The sequence below is a fragment of the Salvelinus namaycush genome, chromosome 38, assembly GCF_016432855.1.
Source record: "Salvelinus namaycush isolate Seneca chromosome 38, SaNama_1.0, whole genome shotgun sequence".
NCBI lineage: Eukaryota > Metazoa > Chordata > Actinopteri > Salmoniformes > Salmonidae > Salvelinus > Salvelinus namaycush.
This window is the reverse complement of record NC_052344.1, coordinates 3,188,510-3,216,183: the sequence shown is the minus strand read 5'-3', so window position 1 is coordinate 3,216,183 and position 27,674 is coordinate 3,188,510. Positions and strand designations below refer to the sequence as shown.

General features: G+C 42.4%; 2 protein-coding genes across 2 annotated transcripts; both read left to right on the top strand.

The window, feature by feature from the left end:
- The first annotated feature begins 314 nt into the window (after window positions 1-314).
- Window positions 315-8,509, top strand: LOC120031933 (serine-threonine kinase receptor-associated protein-like). The gene is made up of 9 exons (XM_038977791.1): window positions 315-829; window positions 1,096-1,231; window positions 2,660-2,741; window positions 2,938-3,010; window positions 3,098-3,197; window positions 3,544-3,681; window positions 3,979-4,115; window positions 5,666-5,815; window positions 7,697-8,509. Exons 1-9 carry the CDS (start codon window positions 718-720, stop codon window positions 7,762-7,764), a joined length of 996 nt encoding a protein of 331 aa, XP_038833719.1. The 5' UTR covers window positions 315-717; the 3' UTR covers window positions 7,765-8,509.
- Window positions 8,510-8,704: 195 nt separating this feature from the next.
- On the top strand, window positions 8,705-26,257 carry LOC120032015 (lamina-associated polypeptide 2, isoforms beta/gamma-like). The gene is made up of 6 exons (XM_038977921.1): window positions 8,705-9,271; window positions 16,959-17,076; window positions 17,479-17,628; window positions 17,855-17,958; window positions 24,829-24,932; window positions 25,144-26,257. Exons 1-6 carry the CDS (start codon window positions 9,041-9,043, stop codon window positions 25,493-25,495), a joined length of 1,059 nt encoding a protein of 352 aa, XP_038833849.1. The 5' UTR covers window positions 8,705-9,040; the 3' UTR covers window positions 25,496-26,257.
- The last annotated feature ends 1,417 nt before the right edge of the window (window positions 26,258-27,674 follow it).

The following is a 27,674-nucleotide window of genomic DNA, read 5'->3' as shown; positions in this document are numbered from 1 at the left end:
CCCCTCAAAAAGTTCTGTAAATTTTACAATGTTATACTATTCAATGTAGCACGTTAAAATATGAGTCTTGATGATACCAATAAATACAGACAGGATGATCAATCATTTGGAGTCTAAATGTAATTAATCAAATATTATTCGAAAAAGTTGGTGGACACGTTTAAAATATTTGACAAAGTGCAAAATTATAGATGATTTCATTGTACCAGCAATGATCTTAAGTCTTGACCATTAACTTAGATCTGGGACTTTTATTTAGAAAATTACGTCAGCGTTCATGATACCGGAAGTATTTCTATATTTACAATGTTTTTTAAATACCTAAGGCCGCTTACTGCACGTTGCTAGTTAGTTGCAATATTGTAGCTATTAGCGCTCTTTCCTAGCTGGGAGAGAAGCCCTTTGCCTTCACTGAAACATCAATATCTTCGCTTAATTCCTTCTCTTTTTTTCATAAAATCTAGTTAACGGTGGTTGCGTTATCTTCAAACTATCTTGAATCGTTGGCTAGCTAATGTCTGTCAAGCTAACTTTGGTTCCATTGGAAGCTAACGTTAGCTATTCAGCACGAGCCAGAGTTTTAGCAATCTCATTCCACACATTAGCTAGCCAGTTGCAAGCTGTCATTTATATTCATTAACTAGCTCCATACTTTTGGTGATATTATTTAACAGTTTGTATTGTTTACTAGCTAGTCAGTCTGAAACAAAGGTGAGCATGGCAATGAGACAGACACCACTCACTTGCTCTGGCCACACAAGACCTGTGGTGGATCTAGCCTTCAGTGGAATCACCCCATACGGGTATTTTCTCATCAGTGCCTGCAAAGGTAAGACATATTTGCTAGATAGTCCTTGTTGTAATAGATAACCATAGATCATTGTTTAGAAAATATTGAATGTGAAGTAGAGGTAAACAAAGTTCCATCACACCTTTTCCTCAGGTGGGAGTCAGAATAGAGAGGGGAATTGAATAGATGTATTTTGAAAATGATCATCAGACTATTTCACTTATGTATGTGCTACAGTTGGAGGAACTGTAGTTGTCTAACCACTTGTGAATGTACTAACCACTTATGAATGTTCCTTCTTGTAGATGGCAAACCCATGTTGCGCCAGGGAGACACGGGGGACTGGATCGGAACGTTCCTGGGTCACAAGGGTGCTGTTTGGGGGGCCACTCTGAATAATGAAGCCACCAAGGCAGCCACTGCTGCTGCAGACTTCACTGCGTATGTATTTAGGCCTACAACATAGCCTGGCCATGACCATGTTATGACAACAATATAGAGAGCAATAGTAATGGTGTCTTTTTGTAATGGAGGCTAGCCCTTGATCATGACTCCATTACACATAGGAGTCATTGGACGAAGGCGTTTTGTTAAGAGCAGCCACGCTCAATCTGAACAGTAACACGTGTCGCTTGCAGTACAGTTTTGGAAGAACAGGGACCTTAACTTTCATATCAGCAAGAAATAGTTTTCAAAATACAAAAAGTTAAATTGATACACCTTGATAGGGTTAGTGTTGCTGCACGGCCATATCCCCATGTTACAGCGCTTGCTTATGGGAAACAGATGGAAGACAAGCAGCGACCACCTGTACTAATTGGCTATCTAGCATTCTCCAAACACTTGTGTGTAGATTAACTCGCCAGTTGTGGGCGCAGCTGTTGGCTGAAAACTGTAAGGAGAAGGCAGAATGCCGACTAGAGTTTGCGGGCTATAACGGAGGTTAACTTTGCCATGGCTCATTGGCCAACGCCTATGGGGAAATTTGTGTTTTTAGGTGGATAAACGCCGAAAATAAGGTCTGCGGTAAACAAGGGCTTATGAGATAATTATGAAGCATTTATGTAATCCAAACAAGTAAAAAGTTAGTGACTTGTTAGCAGCGTACTTATTTTGAGCACATAAGCTTTATAATTCATAAAGGTCATGGTAACTGACTGATATTATCTCCTAGAACAAAACATATAAGATCTCCTAAGCCTGTGTTAACCTTATTTTTGGCGTATATCCCAAACCCCCATTATTTTCCCCATTTAATTTCCCCCATAGGAATGGTGAACGAACCACAGGTAGAAAATGCCAACCAATTTCAGATTTTTAGGACTACAAGCTGGTGGGCTCTATAAGTCTCCTGAGTGGCCCAGTGGTCTAAGGCACTGCATCCCAGTGTTAAAGGCGTCACTACAGACACCCTGGTTCGAATCCAGGCTGTATCACAACTGGCAGTGATTGGGAGTCCCATAGCGCAGCGCACAATTGGCCCAACGTCGTCCGGGTTTGGTCGGTGTAGGCCGTTATTGTAAATAAGAATTTGTTCTTAACTGACCTAGTTAAATAAAGGTAAAAAATTATTAATAAATGTTGGCTACTGCACATACAGTATAGAACCAGGCTATAAATCCTATACTGTACTTCAGAACAGAATGAGTGTTAAATCTTCCAATTCTTCAATGAGAGATCTCCAAGATTTCTGACAATAGCTTATTACTCTCCTAGCCTAGGCACTAGTCTGTCTGCTTTAGCCAACTCATTTGTCGTTTCAACAACAGAGTTGGTGAAAGCAAACGCATGTCTGGCAGGTGGTAACTAGGCTACTGTATTATTTTTCTTGGCTGACATACTGATGATGACTATCTATTTGCTCTTCAGGAAGGTGTGGGATGCCGTGACTGGAGATGAGGTCCTCACGCTGGCACACAAGCACATTGTCAAGTCAGTCAATTTTACTCAGGTACTACAGTTACTTGGTACTGATTTGGGTTTTACTTTATGTGTCAAATGTATGAGATTGGGGACTTAAATGCTCCCTGTCATGACAGTGTAAACCTGTTTACATGTCTTGCGTATCTTTTTTGTTCCGATACATGGGACTTTCAAGTATTGGATATTTGAGTCAACTTCTTCCCCCCTCTATTTCTCTCTGACAGGATAGCAGTTGTCTGTTAACAGGAGGGAATGATAAGATAATACGCATCTACGACCTCAACCAACCGGAAGCAGGTTCGTACCAATGCAACCCCTCGTTTAATTGTTTGCGTCAACGTTTGGTTGGTTGTTTAGATATGTATTGTGTTTTGTTTCCCTCAGAACCGCAAGAGATTACAGGGCACACGTCTGCCATAAAGAAAGCCCTGTGGTGTAACAACGACACACAGATCCTCTCTGCCGCTGATGACAAAACCGTACGGTCAGTGCTCTTTGATCTACCTGGTTCTACATTTGTCATGGATATTATTATGATGCCAAAAGGCTGATAGGATGACCACACACCTTATATACTATTGGGAACATTTGGAGTGATTTCCAGTCATTTTCCTTTGCAGCAAAAAGTCTCTGCCCGCTATGAACACAGGAGGGCAGTGTGGCATTATCAACATTGAAAGGTCATTAATGTACTATGGTCATACGAGTCTGGCCGTCACTCTCGCTTCGATTTTTGCTGTCATTTCTTGATGACTTTTCAATCAAGAAGGTACTGTATCTATTGATCTAAAATGGGTATTGCTATATACGCACTCTGTTCCCTTGTGTAGACTGTGGGACAGGAATTCCACTGAGGTTGTGAAGCAGCTCTCCTTCGACATGTCAGTCAGCAGCATGGAGTACATCCCTGACGGAGAGGTTTTGGTCATCACCTATGGAAAGACCATCGCGTTCTACAATGCCCTCAGGTACAATACACAAAACCAAGGCATTGCCCTCAGGCATAGCTCGAGGTAGACATTGCCACTAACCACAGATCTAGGATAAGATTTTCCCACTCCCAAGCCTAGCCTAAACCATTAGGGGACTGATAAAATATCTGACCCTGTATCATTGGTTAGGGACTACTTCTACCTAATCCTCAGGGTCAGTCATAGCATACAGTATATGACATCCATTATAATTTGATTTCTCTCATATTTGATTGTGGTGGCTAGTGCTAAAGCTGTGTGTGTTTCCTTACTCTGATTTGTGTTTCTCCCTAGCCTTGACATGATCAAGACTGTGGATGCCCCTGCCTCCATTCACTCTGCCTCGCTGCATCCAGATAAGGACTTCTTTGTTGCCGGGGGAGACGACTTCAAGCTCTACAAATTTGACTACGGCACCAAGGAGGAGTTGGGTAAGCAGCAGCTTACACTACAAAAAACTTCACAAGGAGTCATATAAAATCACACCAATTTGCAGTGCCTTCAGAAAGTATTCAGACCTCTTGACTTTTTCCACATTTTGTTACTTTACAGCCTCATTCTAAAATTAATTAAATTGTTTCCCCCCATCAATCTACACAACAGCCCATAATGACAATAGCAAAAACAGGTTTTTATAAATTTTTGCACATTTATAAATAAATAAAAAAACACGTAAATACCCATTTACATAAGTATACCCTTCACTCAATACATTGTTGAAGCACCTTTGGCAGCGATTACAGCCTCGAGTATTCTTGGGTATGACGCTATAAGCTTGGCACACCTGTATTTGGGGAGTTTCTCCCATTTATTCTCTGCAGATCCTCTCAATCTCTGTCAGGTTGGATGGGGAGCGTTGCAGCACAGTTCAAGTCTGGGCTCTGGCTGGGCCACTCAAGGACATTTGAGACTTGTTCCGAAGCCACTCCTGCGTTGTTTTGGCTGTGTGCTTAGGGTCGTTGTCCTGTTGGAAGGTGACCCTTTGCCCCAGTATGATGTCCTGATCGCTCTGGAGCAGGTTTTTATCAAGGATCTCTCTGTACTTTTCTCCGTTCAACTTTCCCTCGATCTTGACTAGTCTCCCAGTCCCTGCAGCTGAAAAACATCCCCACAGCATGATGCTGTCACCACCATGCTTCACCGTAGGGATGGTGTCAGGTTTCCTATAGACGTGACGCTTGGCATTCAGGCCAAAGAGTTCAATCTTGGCTTCATCAGACCAGAGAATCTTGTTTCTCATGGTCTGAGAGTCCTTTTAGGTGTCTTTTGGCAAACTCCAAGCGGGCTGCCATGTGCCTTTTACTGAGCAGTGGCTTCCATCTGGCCACTCTACCATAAAGGCCTGATTGGTGCAGTGCTGCAGAGATGGGAGAACCTTCCAGAAGGACAACCATCTCGAGGAACTCTGGAGCTCTGTCAGAGTGACCATCAGGTTCTTGGTCACCTCCCTGACCAAGGCCCTTCTCAACCCGACTGCTCAGTTTGGCCGGGCGGCCAGCTCTAGGAAGAGTGTTGGTGGTTCCAAACTTCTTCCATTTAAGAATCATGGAGGCCAATGTAGTCTTGGGGACCTTCAATGCTGCAGAATGTTTTTGTTACCCTTCCCCAGATCTGTGCCTCGACACAATTCTGTTTTAAGTAAATAATGTATTTTTGTTTTATTTTTAATACATTTGCAAAATTTTCTACAAATCTGTTTTTGCTTTGTCATTGTGTGTAGATTGATGAGAAACAAGTAATGCATTTTAGAATAAGGCTGTAACGTAACAAAATGTGGAAAAAGTCAACGGGTCTGAATACTTTCCGAATGCGCTGTATATAAGAGAATGCTCACTCAATCCTAACCAACTCGCTGACATTGACCGTATACTGTTGGACGATAGTGGCTGCCTCACATGTATGGCTTTATAACCTGTGTGTGAACATGTTTAGGGTTAGGGTCATGTTTAACACTGCTGTGGCTCTCTCTCCACTCCTGTAGAGTCGTACAAGGGCCACTTTGGGCCAGTACACTGCGTGCGGTTCAGTCCAGACGGGGAGCTGTATGCCAGTGGCTCTGAGGACGGTACGCTCCGGCTGTGGCAGACTGCGGTCGGCAAAACCTATGGCCTGTGGAAGTGTGTTCTTCCTGGTGAGTTTTGACACTTAATTACAAATTAATAGGGATTCCTAGAAACTTTAGTATCTGAAATGACTGGGTAGGTATAAGTAATATGGCATGGTATTGGCCATGTGATGAGCGGTGCCTGGTTTCCTCCAGACGTGACAATTGGCATTAAGGCCTTAGAGTTCAATCTTGCTTTCATCGGTCTGAGAGTCCTTTAGGTGCCTTTTGACAAACTCCAAGTGGGCTGTCGTGCCTTTTACTGAGGAGTGGCTTCTGTCTGGCCACTTTACCATAAAGGCCTGATTTGGTGGCGTGCTGCAGAGATGGTTGTCCTTCTGGAAGGTTCTCCCATCTCCACAGAGGAACACTGGAGCTCTGTCAGAGTGACCATCTGGTTCTTGGTCGCCTCCCTAACTAAGGTCCTTCTCCCCTGATTGCTCAGTTTGGCCCGGGCGGCCAGCTCTAGGAAGAGTCTTGGTGGTTCCAAACCTCTTCCATTTAAGAATGATGCAGGCCACTGCGTTCTTGGGGACCTTCAATGCTGCAGAAATGTTTTGGTACCCTTCCCCAGATCTTTGCCTCGACACAATCCTGTCTCGGAGCTCTACGGTCAATCCTTTGACCTCTTTGCTTGGTTTTTACTCTGACATGCACTGTCAACTGTGGGATCTTATATAGACAGGTGTGCCTTTCCAAATCATGTCCAATCAATAGAATTTACCACAGGTGGACTCCAATCAAGTTGTAGCAACATCTCAAGGATAATTTTTTTTAATTTTAAAAATGTATTTCACTTTTATTTAACTAGGTAGGCCAGTTGAGAACAAGTTCCTATTTACAACTGCGACCTGGCCAAGATAAAGCAAAGCAGTGCGACAAACAACACAGAGTTACACATGGGATAAACAAAAGTACAGTCAATAACACAATAGAAAAATCTATATACAGTTGTGTGTAAATGGAGTAAGGAGGTAGGCAATAAATAGGCCATAGTAGCAAAGTAATTACAATTTAGCAAATTAACACTGGAGTGATAGATGTGCAGATGATGATGCGCAAGTAGAAATACTGGTGTGCAAAAGAGCAAAAAAGGTCAATAAAAACAATATGGGGATGAGGTAGATAGTTGGATGGGCTATTGACAGATGGGCTGTGTACAGCTGCAACGATCGGTGAGCTGCTCAGATAGCTGATGCTTAATGTCAGTGAGGGAAATGTAAGTCTCCAGCTTCATTGATTTTTGCAATTCGTTCCAGTCATTGGCAGCAGGGAACTGGAAGGAAAGGTGGTCAAAGGAGGTGTTGGCTTTGGGGATGACCAGTGAGATATACCTGCTGGATCGCGTGCTACGGGTGGGTGTTGTTATGGTGACCAGTGAGCTGAGATAAGGCGGAGCTTTACCTAGCAAAGAATTATAGATGACCTGGAGCCAGTGGTTCTGGCGACGAATATGTAGCGAGGGCCAGCCGACGAGAGCATACAGGTCGCAGTGGTGGGTGGTATATGGGGCTTTGGTGACAAAACGGATGGCACTGTGATAGACTGCATCCAGTTTGCTGAGTATCAATGGAAACAGGATGCACCTGAGCTCAATTTCGAGCTTCATAGCAAAGGGTCTGAATACTTATGTAAATATGGTATTTCTGTTAGTAAAAAAAAAAAAATGTTTTCGCTTTGTCATTATGGTATATTGTGTGTAGATTGATGACAAAATGTTTTAAATACATTTTAGAATAAGGTTGTAACGTAACAAAATGTGGAAAAAGTCAAGGGGTCTGAATACTTATCGGAAGGAGTACTGACTTCGTTAAGATGCTGGAAACCGAAATGGAACGAACCATGAATCTGTCACACTAATAGCTAGAGGCAAATGTCATTGAGTTGTCATGTTATTTTCCTCAACAGAGGAGCTGGTGTCTGAGAACTCTGACACAATATACTGCACTCCTGCTGCTCCTGAGATCAAGGCCTGAGACAGGGGAGGAGATTAAAGAAAGGTGAAGAGAAGAGCAGGGTGTTCCAGTCTCTTCAGAACACCAAGCCCCAGCAAGGACCTGAGCCCCTCCTCTTCACCGGGAACTGATCTGGAGTTGAGCTCCCGATTTACACACGTGTTCAGGCAGACCCAACACACAAATGTAGACACACAAAATGGGTTCTATTGGTAATTAGAACACACACACAGAGAGAGAGATTGGGCTCCAGCGAAAAGTAGTAGACCTGTGAGCATCAGGCTCATCGCTGCCTGCTTTCTCTGATCAGCTCAGTCTGTCCTCCCTCATCTGTCTGTCTGTTCAACACTGTGACCCCATTAGCAATTTTTGTTTAAAATGTATTGACTTTAGGGGCAATTTGGTTCTCTGTGATTTATTTTCATTTTCCAATAAGGGAATACACACATAGTTACAGGGGGGAGGGAAACTGATGCTATCTTTGAGAAATTATGTTAATTTTCTCAATGAAATTATCTTAAATTCAGTTAGTGGTATTTTGTCCATACTTGTACCCTAAACTAGTATATGGAGAAATGTTCTCTAACAGGTGAGAGAGTAAAATGACTTAAGTTGTTTGCTTTGTATTTTTGTCCTTGGTTGCAACTTTGCAGTTATGTAGTTTAAATAGAGACACATACATTATTTTATTTTTTATGCACAAAAAAAGCTTTTTGTTGCAGCAAGATAAGTTATTGTATCAATTAAAGGATAGTGCTTTGCAGTGCATTGTGCAAATGACTTGACTCACATACGTTTAAAATGTAAGTAGAGGGAAAATAGATCATTTCGGTAGCTCATGAACGCCTAAAATGTGCATGTACCCTCTACCAATGGCAAAGCCCGGTGTTACCTCTCTTGTCCAATAGTGTCTGCTTTCACAGGGCAGTGATTCACACACCCAGATGGTTCCATTCTCACGGCGTTTGTTCCTTCAATGTTGGCAGAGGGCCGGTGTCCTAGCAAGCTAGCACATATTGGTATAATAGTCCAAGACCACGTACTTTAAAGGGGAGGTCTGTCTTGTGTTTAGCGCTTTCACTTCTTCATTCTACTGAGAAGAGTTTTACAAAAGAGTCGCCACAACTAGTAAGCTAACGTGCTAAAATTGTTCCAGGAAGCATCAAGTTTGTGTACACGGGTAGTTTCGCAGATTTAATCCAACAAGAGGCGCTACTTAGCCAGTTAGCTAACATAGCCAGCTAAATACTTCATTTTGTTGTTACGGAGGCGGAGTTGCTTTTTCATAGCGAGGAACATGCCGGAATATCTGGAGGACCCATCGGTTCTCACCAAAGATAAACTCAAGAGCGAGCTTTTGGCCAACAATGTTGCTCTCCCGACCGGAGACCAGCGAAAGGACGTTTATGTGCAGCTGTATCTGAAAAACTTGACCGTGCAGAACAAGAAGATCTCATCTACAGACGCCTTCTCCAGCGACGAGGAGTTTCCAGTCCCCGTAGTCTTAAACAAAAGTCGCTCGGGCAGGGTGAGTTGTTTTTAAGATTTTTCTTTCTCGCGCGCGAATATAATATTTGTAACAGTGTTTCCAGTGTAAATGTCTGTAGGAAAGACGTTACTGTTTTGTAGGGTGTTTTAATCTCCCCTAAAAACTATCGATGTGATTTGGTCTTCTAGGTAATTACATTTTCTTTTTAAATGCATACAATTGATATCTCCCATCTTTTCAATTACAGCGAGTTCCATCTTGTGTTAAATATAGCCAACATGTGTTTGTTTTTGTATTGTATTACAAATCACCTGAAAGTTTCCCGCTTAAAATATCTGCCAGTGTCACTGCTGAATGCTTCCTTACGGAAACCATTCTCGCCACTCAATTGTGTGTAAATATCCATACTATTTGAATATGTCGAGATATGTAAGTAAACGTGGCCATACAAAGTCGAAATTGACTTTTGTAAATCAAGGTTTCGAGATACTAACTCGGTTTCGAGACAGTAGAACATAGTTCCTTCAGAAAGGTCTACACATGTTGTATTCGGCGCAGGTGGCAGTCTGATTTGATTACAGCTGTGAGTTTTTCTGACTATTAAGTCTCCAAGAGCTTTGAGCTCCAACATGCAGGACTAGTGAAATAAAATAATGAAAATGATAATAAAAACAATAGAAATAGCACTATATACATAACTGGCAGTAATGGATTAATAAATACATGTCCGTTGGGTTGGAGGCAGAGTAGACCCACGGGGTAGGGTGGAGTGACCATAGGGGGAGCAGCAGCATGATCATTTAAGTGAAATAAAAAACAAAAAGAAATATAAATATTAACAACTTCAACAATTGTTCATGTCATTGAGCAGCAGGAGAAAGAATGTCCACAGGGGGAGTAGCAGTGGGGGTTAATGTTCGTGGGGGGGGGGTAGCTGACTAGTGGTGGGTATTCAGCAGCCTGATGGTCTGAGGGTAGGCACTATTGGCCCATCTCTCAGTTTTTGCCATGATGCAGTCACTGTGTCTGAGTGATTGAAGCAGGGAGAACAGGGCGTGGCTTGTTGGCCTTCCTGCGACACCTGGTGTTGTAGGTGTCCTGTAGAGCAGGCAGTGTGAGTTCGGCTGCATGTATCACCCTCTGAATAGCCTTGCGGTCAGCGGCGGTGGAGTTCCCGTACCAGGCTGTGATACAGCCTGACAGTATGCTTTCGTTGGTGCTCCTGTAGAACACTGTGAGGGCCCCCGGGGACAGGCCACATTTCTTCAGCATCCTGAGGTTGAAGAGTCGCTGTTGTGCCGCCTTCACTACAGTGTCTGTGTGGTAAGACCATTTCAGCTTCTCTGAGATGTGTACGCCGAGAAATCTGAAGTTATTTACCATCTCCACTGCGGCCCCGTTGATGAGTATGTGAGCATGTCCAGCCTGGTTCCTCCTGAAGTCCACAATCAGCTCCTTTGTTTTGCTAACATTGAGGGACAGGTTGTTTACCTGGCGCCACGCCATCCCAGTGCCTACCTCCCTGTAGGCTGTCTTGTCGTTGTTGGTGATCAGGCCTTCTACTGATGCGTCTTGATGATGGAGTTGGAACTGTGAGGCCACGTAGTCGTGGGAATGCAGGAGAGAGGACTGAGGATGCACCCTTTTGGGGCCTCAGTGTCGGAGGTAATGTTGCTTACATTCATCACTTGGGGGCGGCCCGACAGGAAGTCCAGGACCCAGTTGCATAGGGAGGAGTTCAGACCCAGGGCTGTGTACTGAGATTATAGGGCACAGTCCGCGGGAAGCTAGAAGTTAAATAAAATTCCATTTCAATTTACTGTTGCCGGTGGGCAGGACGGTTGCTCATTATGAAGGGTGGAATTTGAGACTAAAGACAACAGACCCACGTTTGTAAAGTCTGTTTTAATAATACGTTATTTTAGAAATGTCTTATTTTCCCCGTCATAATGACCAACCATCCTGCCCACTGGCACAGTAAGTTGAAATTGAATTTTATTTAACTTCCTGCGGACTGATTTTGTGCAACCCAATACAATAGGAAGCAACGATGGTGTATGAAAATACACACGCTTTGCTAAAAGCAGCTAGTGTCATAAGTGGTGGAATCCATAGAAGGGATGGAACTGGACAGGAGAAGTTTTATGTTAGGGGGGAAAGCCTTGGTATGCAGAGAAGAGGAAAGGAACTTGAAGGAGTTTTGAGTGTGCTGGAAATGGCATAGGTATAGGTAATGGGATTGAAAGAAATCAAGGCTCCTGGTGTGGAGGATGGGGCTGTTTTCCTATGGGGTTTGGTCTCTTTATTGAGGAAATTCTTTCCCTGGAAGAGGAATGTGTGCACGGACTATCCCTGAACAGATGTGTGGTTAACTGTGTGTGATAAGTGGGGGTGTGTAGGCTAGTACTTTCATTAGATTTAAATGCTATCGCAGCAGTGCTCTTCCTGATGTTTTCATATAGTCACCTGACTCCCAATCATGTTTGTCTGTGTGTTTTTATAGCTTACCATGAAGCATTTGAGGCAAACATCCACTGGCACACAGAATATTAAACACACGTTTTCACTCATAACAGCTATCAAAATAAACCCTTTCGGATAAAAAAAAAAAAAAAAAAAGCGAAGTACTGTTTTTCTCCTACGGTTTAGTTCAACTGAGGTTGAATGGTTTGTCATTGGGAGTTTAGGAGTTTTTCGCTTGCAGCGGTCATCACGAGGACCACAGATATGAAAACTATCATGTCTGACATAACCATTCATAAAGGTGGTTAACCATATGCACATCATCATAATTCACAACCTAGCAATTTGTTATAGTCTACCCCCAAAAGCCACATAAAATGGTCAGTTTCAATATTACATCACCAAGCTGATTTCTGTGTGTAGAAACAACCACTTAGTTAGAAAGAGCATTTTGGACATCTAGGCGATCATGCGACTGAACTATATTGTTCTGCAATACATTGATGCAATCTGTATTCCATATAATTTAAACCTCTAGTCTACAAACCTTCTGCAAGTAGCCTAACACACACAACTTAAAGCACAGGTATGGTCTGGGCCTTGGGGCTAGCCATGAGCTCAGTGCCTTAATTTCCCTTTTAAAGTGTGTGGTCAGGGAGCGGATGAAAAGTGAGTGAACAAACGGGAAGTCTCTAACTTTTCTTTTCCCCACCCCTTATTTCTTCCTTGGAATGCTGTGATTATGAAATGTGCTCTGCTGGGCTGAGATCCAGCTCCAACTTTACTGAGGCCCACAGTAAGGAGTCTAATATAGGCTAGTGGGAGACTGATAGCTGCTAAATCCCCCTCTCTGTCTGTCTGAGATTCTTTCCCTCTCTCTCCTTACTACTCCCACTCCTTCAAATGTACTATGGATAAGAGAACCATGACAGAGTTCCAATGGAATGTGGCAAGAACCATAGAAATAGTTATAGAACTTCCTAATTCCTGTCACTTTTTTTGCTTGAATCATTGTGAGTCAGTCAGGCAGAGTATTCCCAACTCTTACACGTTAAACTGACCATGGCAGAGATGGTAAGGAATTGGATTTGTTATCGGCTGGGGAGTATGCCGAAACAAATTAGGCCGACGTGCATAATTTCATTAATTGTCTTACCATCAGTACCGTTTTTACATTGAGTTGAATCCAAAGCTCATAGGATGGTGCTATATTATCATGGCAGGTGTGTTTGCTTCAAACAAAAATATTCTAGACTGAAGAGCAAACGGAGTAGCTGCGTGGCCGGGGTCTCTGGACTTCCTGATAGCTAAAAATCCGTACCTTATGCGTATTTGCAACTTTATGCACAAGGCACAACAGGCTACTCTGGCAAATTTCAATGATGTGCGGTGTTGCATGGTCACTGAGAAGCTAAATAATAGTTGTATGTTATTTTATGGTTATTTTATGTTTTTCCCCGATGCAATGTGTAGACGGGGCTAGGCTCCATGTTATGCTGTCATGTAGGTTAAATGCAATTGGTTTACCCTACATTTGTCTGCGTCCTGCTTATGTTTGCTTCTGCAATATCACTGCTTCTTAACCTTTGTGCAAATAGCCTACAGATGTGTCTGTGTTACTGTCCCGCGCTCACTGGCGTTGGAAACTGAGGGCCCAGAATATTTTATACAATGTTTCAAGCGTCCGGATGGAAGTTAGTTGATGTTTCAAGTTTGTTGCAGACAGGCCATGTGTAGCCAATGTGATTTATAGGTTACTTTATTATTATCAGGATATTTTTTTTAACCTGCAGGCTGCAATGTTTTTATTTGTTGGCTTTATGTGGGCTATTTGTCTATAATTAGCAATGGCAATAGAAGTTCCTTTTTACATTGTACAATTTTAGATTTGGATAGAATTTTATTTAACCACATCAAAATCATTTTGAAGACGTTATTATGAATGAAATTAATCTGTTTCACAAATATTTGCATATGAAAATCATAACTGGCACACAGATTGGTAGAAATGGTAAGATATATTTGCATTCCACATGAAAGGTTGCCGACTCCTCGTGTAGTCTATTACCAGCAACTTCAGGAGAGTAATGGCAGAATCTGCGAAAGCCAGCAGGAAGAGAATAGTTGGGTCAGGTTATCTAGAACTCTGCCACCCTCTTGAGGCATTTGTCTTATCTCATCCAACCGTGAGCTTAAAGCATTAGACAAGCTCAATGCATGGAGTTGATTTTATTGAAACACTGGGTGTGTCTATGTATAGAAAAATACACTTTTTTAAAAATGTCAACCAAACAATTGGTCGAAAGAGCACTTTCGGTCGGCCAAGATTTTGTTTTTGTTGGGGACAACCTTTACATACGTGTGTGTGTACGTACACACAGTATATATACATATTTGTTCAAATAGACGCAGGGCTTTTATTCTAGCTGTTAAGAAATATGAGTCAGAGTAACACATGCGCAGAAAGTGATAGTTGTTTAGCTCTGCCGTAGAGGCGTCCTGGGGGCGGGGCGTTTGGTTGCACAGCCTAGGCCAAGGGGGAAAATACCCTTTGGCTGTGAGCAACTACAATCATCAACCTCTGTGGAGGAAGACTCACTAAAAACTAATAGTAGGTGACTGCCGGTAGGCCGCTATACCTTGTCCGATGACTCAAACTGAATTTTTCCACTGCTCTATCATTCGCTGTATACTTCAATCTGAGACTGCCATCATTGAAGTTGTTTGTGATAACATCAAAATGAGTTGTTATACAAAACAAAGTCATCAGCGATCGGATTGTCTCTAACTAATCAGAGTATAAAATCCAATTACAAATTTTCAAGCCGCCGCTTTACCCATGTGTGTTCTGGGTCTGGCCCAACCCATCAGTTTCTGGGACTAAACAGAATGGCTAGAATGTTTTTCCATTCTAGAAAAATACTTGTCAGCAGAGTGGATAAATTCTCTGCAGCCTGGTTGAAGGGGATTGAACCTGAGCCCTATACTACGAATCAGGTTTGAGGAGTTAACTTTGGTTAACTGGTTCCCTAAAAGTGGCTCACCTTTTTAGCCAGGTACATTTCTACGCCAAAAAATCCTTCCTAACTAACCTGCTCCAGGGCAGGCTAACTACATTTATCCTTAATGAAATGTCTGAGCCACGAGGTTGAGGACCAATGAAATCCGATACCCTTCCTCTAGCAAAGTTTGTCATCATCCCCTTCATTTGAGGAAGAGGACTAATTAAATATTTTATGAATTATACTGAACAGAAATATTAATGCAACATGCTCAAATTTAAAAGGTTTTACTGAGTTACAGTTCATATAAGGAAATCAGTCAATTGAAATAAATCATTAGGCCCTAATCTATGGATTTCACATGACTGGGCAGGGGTACAGCCATGGGTGGGCCTTGCAGGGCATAGGCCCACCCACTTGGCAGCCAGGCCCAGCCAATCAGAGTTAGTTTTCCCCCACAAAAGGGCTTTAGTACAGAGAGATACTCCTCAGCAACCCCCCATCCCCCTCAGACAATCCCGCAGGGGAAGAAGACAAATGTGGAGGTCCTAAGCTGGCGTGGTTAAATGTGGTCTGCGTTTGTGAAGCCTGTTGGACGTACTGCCAAATTCTCTAAAACGATGTTGGAGGCAGCTTATGGTAGAGAAATGAACATTCAATGCTCTGGCAACAGCTCTTGTGGACATTCCTGCAGTCAGCATGCCAATTGCACGCTCCCTCAACTTGAGACATCTGTGGCATTGTGCAGTTTTGTCACACAGCACATTTTAAAGTGGTCTTTTATTGTCTCCAGCACAAGGTGCACCTGTGTAAGGATCATGCTGTTTAATCAACTTCTAATCTTGGCAAATGAGACATGCTCACTAACAGGGATGTAAACAAATTCCTGCACAAAATGAAAGAAGCTTTTTTTGCATATGGAACATTCTGGCATTGTTTTTCAGCTCATGAAACATGGGACCAACACTTTACATGTTACATTGTATATTTTTGTTCAGTGTAAAAGAGACAAATACAAAAACATTTTTAATGTCTATCACATTACACATTCAGTAATGACAGTATTTGCTTTCCAAACAGTTTTTCGCTCTATTATATTCTGAATGTTGAGAAAGGCAAACTGCCAGCCGCAACCAACCATAGACATATAATCCATAGATGGCAGTTCCCATTCAAGACTAGCAGCCATTGCTAGTGTATCCATGAGTTTAACAGTCAACACCCTTCTATGGATTATATGTCTATGCCCACAACGCAACAAGCAGTTCCATAGATAGAAGGAAAAAGGTGTTTGTGCATTGATAAGCACACCAAAGATGGCATTAACAATAAGTAATAAAAATGCTTCGTAGTATACCGCTCTGTTTGCTCTCTGGTTGTTTACCACCTTTAATGGTTGAGTAGTTCAACCAGCGTGTAGCATGTGTACGCCAAAATGTGGAGAGTATTGTTATTTTATCTCTGAACGTCTAGAGGAGGAAATCCCTTCGTCCTCGGGAAAAGGCGGACACACTACATGCCCTCAGAACAGCCTCAATTCGTCGGGGCATGGAGTACAAGGTGTCAAAAGCATTCCACAGGTGACATCAATAAGGGATCAAATATTTCACCTGGATTCACCTGGTCAGTCTGTCATGGAAAGAACAGGTGTACTTAATGTTTTATACACTCAGTGTATATGATGCATGTCTTGCGTTAGGCAAACATATCTTTCTGATGATTCATCTGAGCGGAGACTTGTTTCTTTACGTGCAGTGTTGATCAATCATGATGGTTTAGGTCAGGAGAGGGCGTTAAACTAGCTCTGCTGATAATTAGTGTGTGATTAGAAACCTTTTTAAGGCGTTTAACATCTGTGGTGTTGCTTGCTGAAGCAGCCCAAGGAGCTGGGTAAAGAAAACACTAATCTAAAGATCAGTCAACTCTCTCTCACACATTCACACACTGCAGAGTTACAGAGAGGTTATTTGGACATTTCAGTTTGGATTTCAAATGTTAAACCCTGTAATGTTCAGTAGCACAAAATGGATTTCTTTGCTTTGATTCTTTGGATTTGTGTTTTGGCGAGCTCCAGCACAAATTGAATCCAACCTTTTTATTTGAAGTGCATTAAAAAATAACTCAAAGAAATATAATTACTAGAATGGGTGTGCCAATTCAAGTCATCCTTCTGTGATAGGTGGTAGGCTAATTATGTGACCTATAGATCTCAACACTTTTCATGTTGCATCAATCTGACCTCTGTGGTCCTTCTTTCACAGAAAGCCACGAGGAAAACGGACAAGCCTCGGCCTGAGGACTTGGATGTGACTGAGCTGACCAGTGAGGGCCTGAAGGACGAGCTGCTCAAGTATGGATTCAACGCAGGACCCATCGTGGGTGAGTCAGTCAGTCTGCTAGTACATTTGCCAGGGGCATTGTTTTTAGAAAACATTGGGTTCATTCTGTGTTATTGAGTCTATGATTGCCTGTTGGTTATATGGTAGGTGGAATATATATTTAATTGTGATGGGCTCTTGTATACCGACCATGTAAATAAAACTGCTACTTTGATCGAGACATAGAATGCCTTCTATATTTCTACAGATGGGAATTAAGAGTTGTATTGAATTTATTTTAATAATGGCCATTATTGTTGCAGTCTTCATTTGTTTATTAATAAAGTTGTGTTGAATTCATTTGAATAATGTCTGAGCTTTTGGCAGCCTCCACCCATAGACCGTATGAGAAGAGGGATTCATACAGTTTCATTGAATTTATTTGAATGTCTTGTCATGGCAGCCTCAACCCGTAAGCTGTATGAGAGAAGGCTCCAGAAGCTGTTGGACCATGGTCCTCCTGAGGCCGTTGCTCTACCGGTGGTCATCACTCAGGTAGACAGCAACCACAACGGCAACTCTGACTCATACCACTACAGCGACAAGGAGGAAGGTAAGAAACGTAACACTTAATCATCCTCTTAGACCAGGCTATTACAGATTCAAATCAGATTCATCTCGGCAGTTGACACATTACATTACACATTTTTTTTCCAGAGATGCCTACTTTCAAACCAAATTGGTCCTCTGGGATAATACAAATCATGCGATTTGATGGTTAATAGACTGACTGACAGAGCATGACATTGATGGAAATTGTGTGGTGTGTATGTGTTTAGAGATGACAACAGTCCCAGAGCCAGTCCCCGTGGTGGAGAGACCTGTCAGAAGCAGAGGGAAGACCCCAGTCACCACCAGGACCCGCAGCAGCCAGCACAACCGGGTGAGTCCCTCTTTCTATTTTGTGTTTATTTAATCAGTGGACAAAAGCACATCCTCACCCTAGGCCAACGTCATGGTTTTTATTCCTTCAAAGCTCGCCATACCGAATGTGTTGAAATATGCATGCTATTTAACTCATATCTCAAGTTGTGATTAGTAGACACAGTATAGGGTTGATTTTAAACCTGTCTCAAATATTAATTGAGAAAGAGGAAGTGTGTCCTTTGAGACTCCTAATAGAGGTGGGAATTACATTTGTGTGGAAAACAAAGCACCAAATGTCTGTTTGAAGGACCCTCTGTGTGTCTGTCTGCTGGGAGTTTGTGCAGCAGGTTTTGATTTCAGGACCGGCCAATTGACTTTGATTAGCTTGTTTTCTCTCTGCCACTGGGTGCCTCTAGTCCACTATTTTCTGTCTCTTTGACTCTCTCTCTCCCTATTTCATTCTTTCCTTGCAAGAACATAGTCATTATTTTCACAACTCCTATGCAAAACCTATCGTTTGAGTGGTTACTTTTCTCCTCCTTTTACTTTTCTCCTCCTTCTTTCCTGATACTTTGGGAGGTGTTGGTGCCATCTGGTGTCGAAATCCTGAACCTACCAGATGGTAACCTACTCAACTGAAGCTGCCTGTCTCATGTGGATATTATAACCACATTAACTTCTTACGGCTGAAATCCCGTTAACGGGATCGATATGACAACAGCCAGTGAAAGTGCAGGGCGCCAAATTCAAACAGAAATCTCATAATTACAATTCCTCAAACATACAAGTATTATACACCATTTTAAAGATAAACTTGGTGTTAATCCCACCACAGTGTCCGATTTCAAAAAGGCTTTACGACGAAAGCATACCATGCGATTATGTTAGGTCAGCACCTAGTCACAGAAAAACACAGCCATTTTTCCAGCCAAAGAAAGGAGTCACAAAAAGCAGAAATAGAGATATAATTCATCACTAACCTTTGATCTTCATCAGATGACACTCATAGGACTTCATGTTACACAATACATGTATGATTTGTTCGATAAAGTTCATATTTATATAAAAGAAATCTGTTTACATTGGCGCGTTATGTTCAGTAATGTTTTGCCTCCAAAACATCCGGTGATTTTGCAGAGAGCCACATCAATTTACAGAAATACTCATAATAAACATTGATAAAAGATACAAGTGTTATGCATGGAATTATAGATATACTTCTCCTTAATGCAACCGCTGTGTCAGATTTCAAAAAAGCTTTACCGAAAAAGCACACCATGCAATAATCTGAGTACAGCGCTCAGAGACCAAAACAAGCCATACAGATACCCGCCATGTTGTGGAGTCAACAGAAGTCAGAAATAGCATTTATAAATATTCACTTACCTTTGATGATCTTCATCAGAATGCACTCCCAGGAATCCCAGTTCCACAATAAATGTTTGTTTTGTTCTATAAAGTCCATAATAGATGTCCAAATACCTCCTTTTTGTTTGAGCATTTAGTTCACAAATCCAAATTCACGAGGCGCAGGCCAGACAAAAAGTCAAAAAGTTCCATTACAGTTCGTAGAAACATGTCAAACGATGTATAGAATCAATCTTTAGGGTGTTTTTATCATAAATCTTCAATAATATTCCAACCGGACAATTCCTTTGTCTTTAGAAATGAAAAGGAACGCAGCTACCTATAAGGGGCGCACGCCTGACTGAGCTCATGGCCTTCTGCCAGACCCCTTAGTCAAACAGCTCTTATTCTCTCCCCCTTCACAGTAGAAGCCTGAAGCAAGGTTCTAAAGACTGTTGACATCTAGTGGAAGCCTTAGGAAGTGAAATATGACCCCATAGACACTGTGTATTGGATAGGCAAAGAGTTGAAAACCTACAAACCTCAGATTTCCCACTTCATGGTTGGATTTTTTTCTCAGGTTTTTGCCTGCCATATGAGTTCTGTTATACTCACAGACATCATTCAAACAGTTTTAGAAACTTCAGAGTGTTTTCTATCCAAATCTACTAATAATATGCATATCTTAGCTTCTGGGCCTGAGTAGCAGGCAGTTTACTCTGGGCACCTTATTCATCCAAGCTACTCAATACTGCCCCCAGCCATAAGAATTTAAAGAGTTTGAGATTTTGGAAATTAAGCCCTGTATCTACTACCCCAAGTTAGCTGTTCCTGTGCATTTCCAGTCATGAGCTAACTAGTTAGTTTTGTCTCGCACCTTTTAACTTCTTACATACTGGACATAGACATCAGAATGGTATCCCAGAGTTCGTTTGAGTCTGGGGAAGTTGATGGGCTTCATTGGAAAAATATCAAACTATCCCTTTAAAGCATGTTTGTGGACTGCCAACTTCACTCACTGAAGTTGTGGACTTGGCTTTGTAAGGTGTGTTCGAGAAGAGGTGGAAGGTCTCAGGTGTTCTGAGAAGTATGTGTGTTTAGATCTATGCTCAGGAGGAGGAGGATGATGATCTTGAGGAAGAGCATCCTGTGTTGAATATAAAGAGCCCATTGAGGAGATCCTCTCATAGAGTCGACCAGATGGTCCCTGCAAGCGATGATTCTGTAATATACACTAAGCCTATCCATCTCACTAGGTTTGTGGTGCGATGGAGTAGTGTTTAGCTTGATAGTCACCTTTTTGTGGATAGTGTTAGTCATGTTATATATATTTAAGGTTTATTTGGAATTGTACACATCTGCAGCTAAAAGCTGCGTATAAGTAAGTAAATGAAATTAGATGTAGTATACAATTAGTTAAGCAGTCTCACAAAGTAAGGCTTAGACTGTCTTAATTCACTGGGTTCTCTACATCCACTATTTAATATATGTTTGGATTTGTTTGGGAAGCTACTCTCGTGTGGGTGGGTGTGTCCCCCCTTTCACCACATCACCTGCTGCCACGGTCTTCCTCAGCTATAGTGAGCAATGACCACTGCACAGGTGGCAGGTCTCGCCTTAAGCCTAGCTGCCTGATTGCCTCCATTATTAGGCCGCCTCCTCATCCTCCATCTGAGCTATCAGCTGGTGAGGTAGTTCTTCCCCCTCCCAGAGAGGCAAGGCACCTCTGCTTCTAGTGAATTTGTGATGTCCTGAGTAAACTTCCCTCTGATCCATTTGTCAGTCTTCCCTCTATTTAACTTCCTTTTGCCTCTCTCTCCCCCTCTGTCATGTTCCAGGAAGTCCCTAAGGAACCTAAGCCTATATTGGCAGACAAGCCAAGCTCTAAGCCCTCTCCCTTACTGCAGGGCCTAGCCCATGCCCAGTCCACTAGGACTATATATCACGTTGTCCTAACAGCCAGGGCTGAGTCTCCCTCACCCAGACTGACTCAGGTATCTAGGTTCCCAGCTCAGGCGGTGGGGTTCTTTGTGGTTACTTGTCACTCACTGTCGCTATGAATTGTTGTTGTGATCATGGCACGGATTGATATTGGAAGTTGTTTAATGGGTGTACATAGCTAATGATCACGTAGTTACAGTGGTGTCTCTTAGTTATAGTAAGATATGTGGGACTGTGCCATTTTGCATATATATTTTTCTTAATGCTGAACCTTAATGTTGAAGAGTCACCCACCCACCTGGCATTTTGGCTATTTAGTCAAGTACTCTAAAGTCTCTGTGTCTTACCCTCAGTCTGTCCCTGACCGAGACTTCCCCCTGAATGTGAATGCTGCTGCGCTCTGGGTCCCCAGAGCCAAACCCAGCGGCCCCCCCAGTCAAGACCCCCAGCCACAGTGTCCCTGAGGGCCACAGAGATCTGGAGAGCCCCTACTCCCTCACTCCCTGGCAGACCAGTAGGAAGGTGCTTTCCTTGCCCCCTCATTTATTCACTTACTGGGAGATAGAAACAGCCTTTTGGTCAATCACTGGGAACTAAAAATGATTTGTCACGTTAGAACAATGTATTGTTAGGCTACATTTTAACTTGTACATTTGTGCGTGGGTATTATTTATTAACTTTGTTGGTTTTGATGTGCTTCTCGCCTGTGCGACTTGACGTTAATGATGGAGACATAAGATGTAATCATAGTCGAGAGAGACTGCTTCTTCAGAACCGGGATGTCTGTCTTAAGATGGAATGGGTGTGGCATTAGGTTGAGTTCATTAGTCACATGTACAGGGATGCATATATAACTGCAGGGTACAGTGAAAATGTTATGCTCCGGGTAGGGGAAGAGTCAGTTGGCGAATGTCCATAGGGGTGCAGCAGGGGGGAGTGAGAAGTGAATGGAACTGTAATAAAAACCTATATTTATTTATTTACGACAATGATAAATGTGTGTGGGGGCAGGGTCAATGTTTGTTGGGGAGGTGAAGGAAGCGGGGAGAACAGGCTGTGGCTTGGGTTTTATCTTGGCCGTCCTGTGACACCGGGTGTTTTGTAGGTGTTCTGGAGGGCAGGCAGATGAAGTAGGGTGTCCAATCAAAAACACATATTTTGACTAATTGGTAGATTTATGTTAATTGTGTAGATGCTCCTCTAAGAAAACCAGTAGTCCAAACTCATGTCTCTGTCATAATCTGTTCAAAAGTTATTTTCATTTTTACCGTTGTAGGGTGGCCCAAATTAGGATGACTAAATCAATGTAGGCCAGAGACAAGAAGTGGTTAAAAACCAGGAAAATAGCATTGCTTCAGCTAGGCTGGTTGCTGTGCGAGAATTGAGGCTAAACTGACAGGTTCACCGTTGAACTCATCTTTCTTCTGAATCCAGAGGACATAAAACAATAAAGATAAGATGGATATCGATTTTGAGACATGACAGAATATTTCTCACAAAAACAAGCGTTTTCAATGCCTTTTACATTTAATTTAGCTTGGTTCATGCTAATTTAGCTTTTTGCGACTCAGAAACGTCTTTGCAGACTACCACCACAACATTCAAAAGTTCCTGTGAGAAAGCGGCACCGCTCTGTCAACAGCTTATGAAATCCAACTTTTTGCATATAGTGTTGGATGATATGTTCGAGAAAGACCCCACTGAACGATTCAGAACATGAAGAATCATATATTTGTCTTGGTAAAATGTATTTGATAAAATAAGGAAGTGAAAGTTCATCACTAAACCGTGTTTTCACCCACTCAGAATGGGTTGACACCCTAGAGGAAGCCAAATGAGGTGTGGCAAGAGAGACAGCGGAAACCAAAAAGGATCGAGGAAGTAGAGGGGGGCTGGTGGTAGAGGAACTATGGAAGGTATGCTCACCACTCTCTTCTATAGTTCTAGCTAGTCTCTAGTCTCCGTATTAAACAGGATGAGCTATATGTCGATGTTTGGTTCCAATGGGCATTCCTTTGACGCCAGCCTGATTTTGGTTAACTGAACATGGTTTGATCTACTTGGAACTGAGTTTGGATGGGTTTGGGAACAATGCCTACCTTGTGTAAACGGTGAGTGCAGCACAAAGCGAAACAACTTGACTGTTTCAATTCAGTGGACAAGTTTGACCTCTGGTGTACGGAGAACGTCCTGGAAGATTTCTCTGCCACCAAGACCAAAGACTTTTTCATCCACTTAAAAAATACATTTTCGTGACTTTGTTTCTTGTGTAATGTTTGTATCTGTCTTGTGTGTGTTGTTTATCTAATTCGAAAGCCACAACTTTTCTTTCCCTTTTGTGAACAAATAAATCCATTCTCTTCTATTCTACCTCTAGCTGTGCTGTGAGGAGGATGGTAGTCTTCCTCTCACTCTGACTGATTAGGCTCCCAGTCATGAGCCAACTTCCCTACTCAATACTGCTCTTTTAGAGGTTTGGGACATCTCTCTCACCTGCTGTAGTACTTGGGACATCACTCTGTATTGGGTGTTTTGTCTGATTTTCAATCTGTTCACAATTTCCTCAGTGCTCTGATCACTGGCTATTCGTTTTTGTCTCTCTCTTGCCGTCAGTCTCTCCTGGGTCTGTATGTATATCAACCAACCTCTTCTATAACTGATATTTCTAATCTGTATCTGTGGTCATCTCAGGAACCTGCACCAAGTGTCCATGCTCCAGTAGGACAGGGCATTAGACCCTTGAAACAATGGCCTCTGGTGGGTATATGATCATAATCACACTGTCCTCTTAGGATGCCCACAACTGTAATATTGCTCACTAGATTTGAAATGTACCTGTCTAAGAGATGGCCCAACTCTACGAGTATAGGATACTGATCCAGTTTGTTACTTACCCACTCCATATTAAAGGAGGTACCGCAGGAAGTCCGCCCGCTCCTAGTAGCCAAGCCTGCCTCACTACTTCATTTGTCTGGAAGTGACCCCTTTGCCTCCTTCACCGTCAGGTCTGTGAGCCATGTCTCACACACCCCCATCTCAAGTCCTGAAGGAACAACTGGAATCCCTATCATCTCTCTCTGCCAAGTTTGACACGCTGTCCAATCGCTTTACTCTGGTATACAGTCTTTGCACAACAGTTGTTCTCAAATAGAGTTCTGTTTTTCTCACAGTGGTTTGTTGTGGTGGCACCCGGAAATGGGAACTTTAAGGTGAATTTAATTGTGGTGGAGTGAAAGTGGTGTCACGTTTTTTCCTCACATGGTGTAATTGTAAACAAATGGGTGACAATTATGAATGGGGCTACTGTAGTGTGTGTGTGGCGCACAGCTGTCTGTCTGTACCAGTACAGCTGCTTAAGTGCCAGCTGAAGTGAGGGGAGTGAAAGAAGACTCTAAAGTCTTGTGCGTTCACATGGGAAGAGGACTGCAACAGGGCCACCTAGTGGTTCTTAGGTGTACACACACCCTCTCTAGCCTTTTCCAAAAATAATACCATATGTGAATGTGGCAGTGACTATGGAACAATGTCTCACCCTCACCTTCATCGCTCCATGTCAGCTTCAGCGTCTAAAGAAAGTGTACTAAAATGTGTGTTGCAGGTGGAGAAGATAGCAGCTGGTGAGCAGACACCCAGCAGGGCGGATGAGAAGGATGTCCTGAAGGAGATGTTCCCCTACGAGACCAACACTCCAACAGGAATCAAGTAAGACACACGCACGTTATTCTATCAACATAAACAACTTCAATAAAACATTGCTATATCTGGCAGACTGCCACCTACAGTCTTGTCATTCCTGTAAAGCGGTGTCCTGTAACTAATTTGTTAAGAGCTTGATAGTAATACTTGCCTGATGGCAACTCATGTGTGAAATGTCACCATGAAACTCAACTTTCTACCTTTCCTGTCCCTCTAGCGCCACCTGTCGACGGCCCATCCGAGGTGCAGCCGGCAGGCCCCTAAAGTCTGGTGACCTGTGGACAGATGAGACCCTCCTGCGTTCCGCCTCTAACTCTTCCTACACAGAGAGCCGCACCGCCACCGTCCACAGAGTCACCACCCTGCCCCCCTCTACCAGGCTGGTAACGTCAGTGGCGCCCCCTGCTGGCAAGGCCGTAGCACCACCCCGTGGCCTGCCTGTCTGGCTGAAGCTGCTGCTCCTCAGCGTTGTAGCTGGCTTCATATTCTTCGTCTACCAGACCATGGAGACCAACGCTATGGCGCCCTTTGGAGGGTCCTCAGATTCCACGCAGACCAGTGGCAGTTAGGTCCGCAAGTGAAGGCAGCATAATGTTACTGCCATCATTGTCATCGTCCCTCGCTTCCTTGGCATTCTTGTATTTTTTTTCCCTTCTCCTGTTTCTGTCACTTATAATTGGTTAAGTGGTCTGGTACAGTAGCCTAATCTTTGTCAACACCTCCTGGAGACGACAATGTCCAATATGACATATTGAACCTTGAAGATGACCACCGCTTCTCATTCTGAAATGACAATACCGTCTTCTGTTTGTTTGTCTGTCCTTTCCCCATCTGAGCCTGTGAGGCTGAGAGAAAGCCAGTCGCACCACTCATCTCCAGATAACGTACGTACACCGAAACCGTGGCCTCCAAATTATGTGAACTTGCTTTGTGGTCTTTTTGTTTTATGTCTCTGCACGGTGTAGTCGTATGATTGCATTTGCGTGAGTCTGTGAGAGAGAATTGCCTGTGTGCGTGTCTGTGTTTCACGCGGTTTGCTTTGTAATGCTGTCGCTGTAATCTAATGCCGTTATTAGCAAAAACAGTCAGGAAAAGACTGAAGGAATTTCAACCAATTGTAATAATTTTTTTCTTGATCGAACCATCTATACAGCGTACGCGTGTGTGAGACGGGGATTTTTAAAACTCATGCACACATATAGCTCTTATGCCCCTGCCCCGTTTTTTTAATTGAAATTGTCTGTGTAGCCAAATTAATAATGTATGTATTCATTGTAATAAATAATGGAATATCTTCTCAATAAAACTGTTATTGTAATATGTAAGGATAATTTGTCTTAGATTTTTATTTTACTTGAAACAATAATAAAGCACCATTAAAAACATTTTTTATTTTATTTTTTATATTAGCTGCAAGCAGCAATGAACGGAGTTCACAGCATGACAGAAAATAAACAAGATTTGTTGGATAACAGCAAGTGCTCGGTCATGTAGAAACAATCAGTGAAAGCATTACCAAGTTTCTCTCAATACCATAAGGAGGATGCAAGTGAAGTTTAGCCTAGTGCTGTAGGTTGGTTATCTTTGAGTGCAGCAGGTAATCATTACTTAATGTATTGAGTTTATATACCAATCCTGGGGTCAATTTGACTAATGGTTTATGTTAAGATTAAATATTTAGTTAAACATTTTCAGCATTAGTGTAAATATTTGTCTAAAGGATTTAAGTCTGTTGGTACATGCTTCAATACTCTCTGCTGTAATACTTTGACTGTACAAGCGGCAGGACTTCTGGTTTCTAATTTTCCAAAACAAAATCTCCACTTTTCACCACGTTCGGACCACATACTTGGGCAACAATATGTGATTATACTAATAAGGATATTTCACATTGTGTGTCTGCATAATTGAAATCGTACATTAATTTGCATTAGACCAAGTCCACTTGATCAATAGTTATTGCACTAGTATCCTATGGCGCCACTAGTGACAATGACATCTATAGTGCCACCAATTGGTCTGGTGCAGCCATCTAAGGTTGCAGAGACTTTATTTTTGCACAGCTTCTAAGGGATGTATACATAAGGTTTACATACCAAATTTCATTGCTCGATGTCCATCGGTTCAGTTCTTCCAGCCCTGGTGTGATGTGCTGTAGCGTGGCTGACAATGAATGCAGCAACTAATCATTCTCAAAGCCATTAGACTGATATAAGTCAATATAACATCTGGAGTGAATCTCATGCATGGTTCATGAGGGAAAAATTGCAGATTTTGAGCATTAGTGTTATATAGTTTCCTTGTTTGTTGATAATACCAATTCAATTAATCTCATTTTAGGGACTGATTTGTCAGTAACTGAGCTACCTTTTGACCAATCCCTTAGCTTTTCTCAAACTAAGTTAAGACGTTCCATGGGCTTACATTGCACGTTTGGTGTCATTTGGTCCTGTGGTTCATGAGAAGCATAGGAGCAAGAAGCTTTTGCATATTTTCGCATATTAGTGTATCTGTTGATATAGTGTGGACATCTTTGAATGCATCAATGTTATTTTCTCAAACTCTAGGGACTATTGTGATGAGTCCAAAGACCACATTTGGAGTGAATCTGACTTTGTCCATGAGAAGGAAGATTTTGTATGATTATTTTAAGCATTAGTGTTAAATAGTAAAAGAAGTTCATTATTAATAGCTTCCTTTTTTTTAAGATATCAATGCCAAACGTAACATGGTTCATCATGGTAATGT

What these genes read in the sequence shown, in the direction of transcription:
- LOC120031933 (XM_038977791.1), top strand. Translation starts at nt 718, where the DNA reads ATGGCAATGAGACAGACACCACTCACTTGCTCTGGCCACACAAGACCT. An exon ending in TCTCATCAGTGCCTGCAAAG is followed by an intron (nt 830 to 1,095) that starts GTAAGACATATT and finishes TCCTTCTTGTAG; the next exon opens with ATGGCAAACCCATGTTGCGC. An exon ending in GCTGCTGCAGACTTCACTGC is followed by an intron (nt 1,232 to 2,659) that starts GTATGTATTTAG and finishes TTTGCTCTTCAG; the next exon opens with GAAGGTGTGGGATGCCGTGA.
- LOC120032015 (XM_038977921.1), top strand. Translation starts at nt 9,041, where the DNA reads ATGCCGGAATATCTGGAGGACCCATCGGTTCTCACCAAAGATAAACTC. An exon ending in ACAAAAGTCGCTCGGGCAGG is followed by an intron (nt 9,272 to 16,958) that starts GTGAGTTGTTTT and finishes CTTCTTTCACAG; the next exon opens with AAAGCCACGAGGAAAACGGA. An exon ending in AACACTCCAACAGGAATCAA is followed by an intron (nt 24,933 to 25,143) that starts GTAAGACACACG and finishes CTGTCCCTCTAG; the next exon opens with CGCCACCTGTCGACGGCCCA.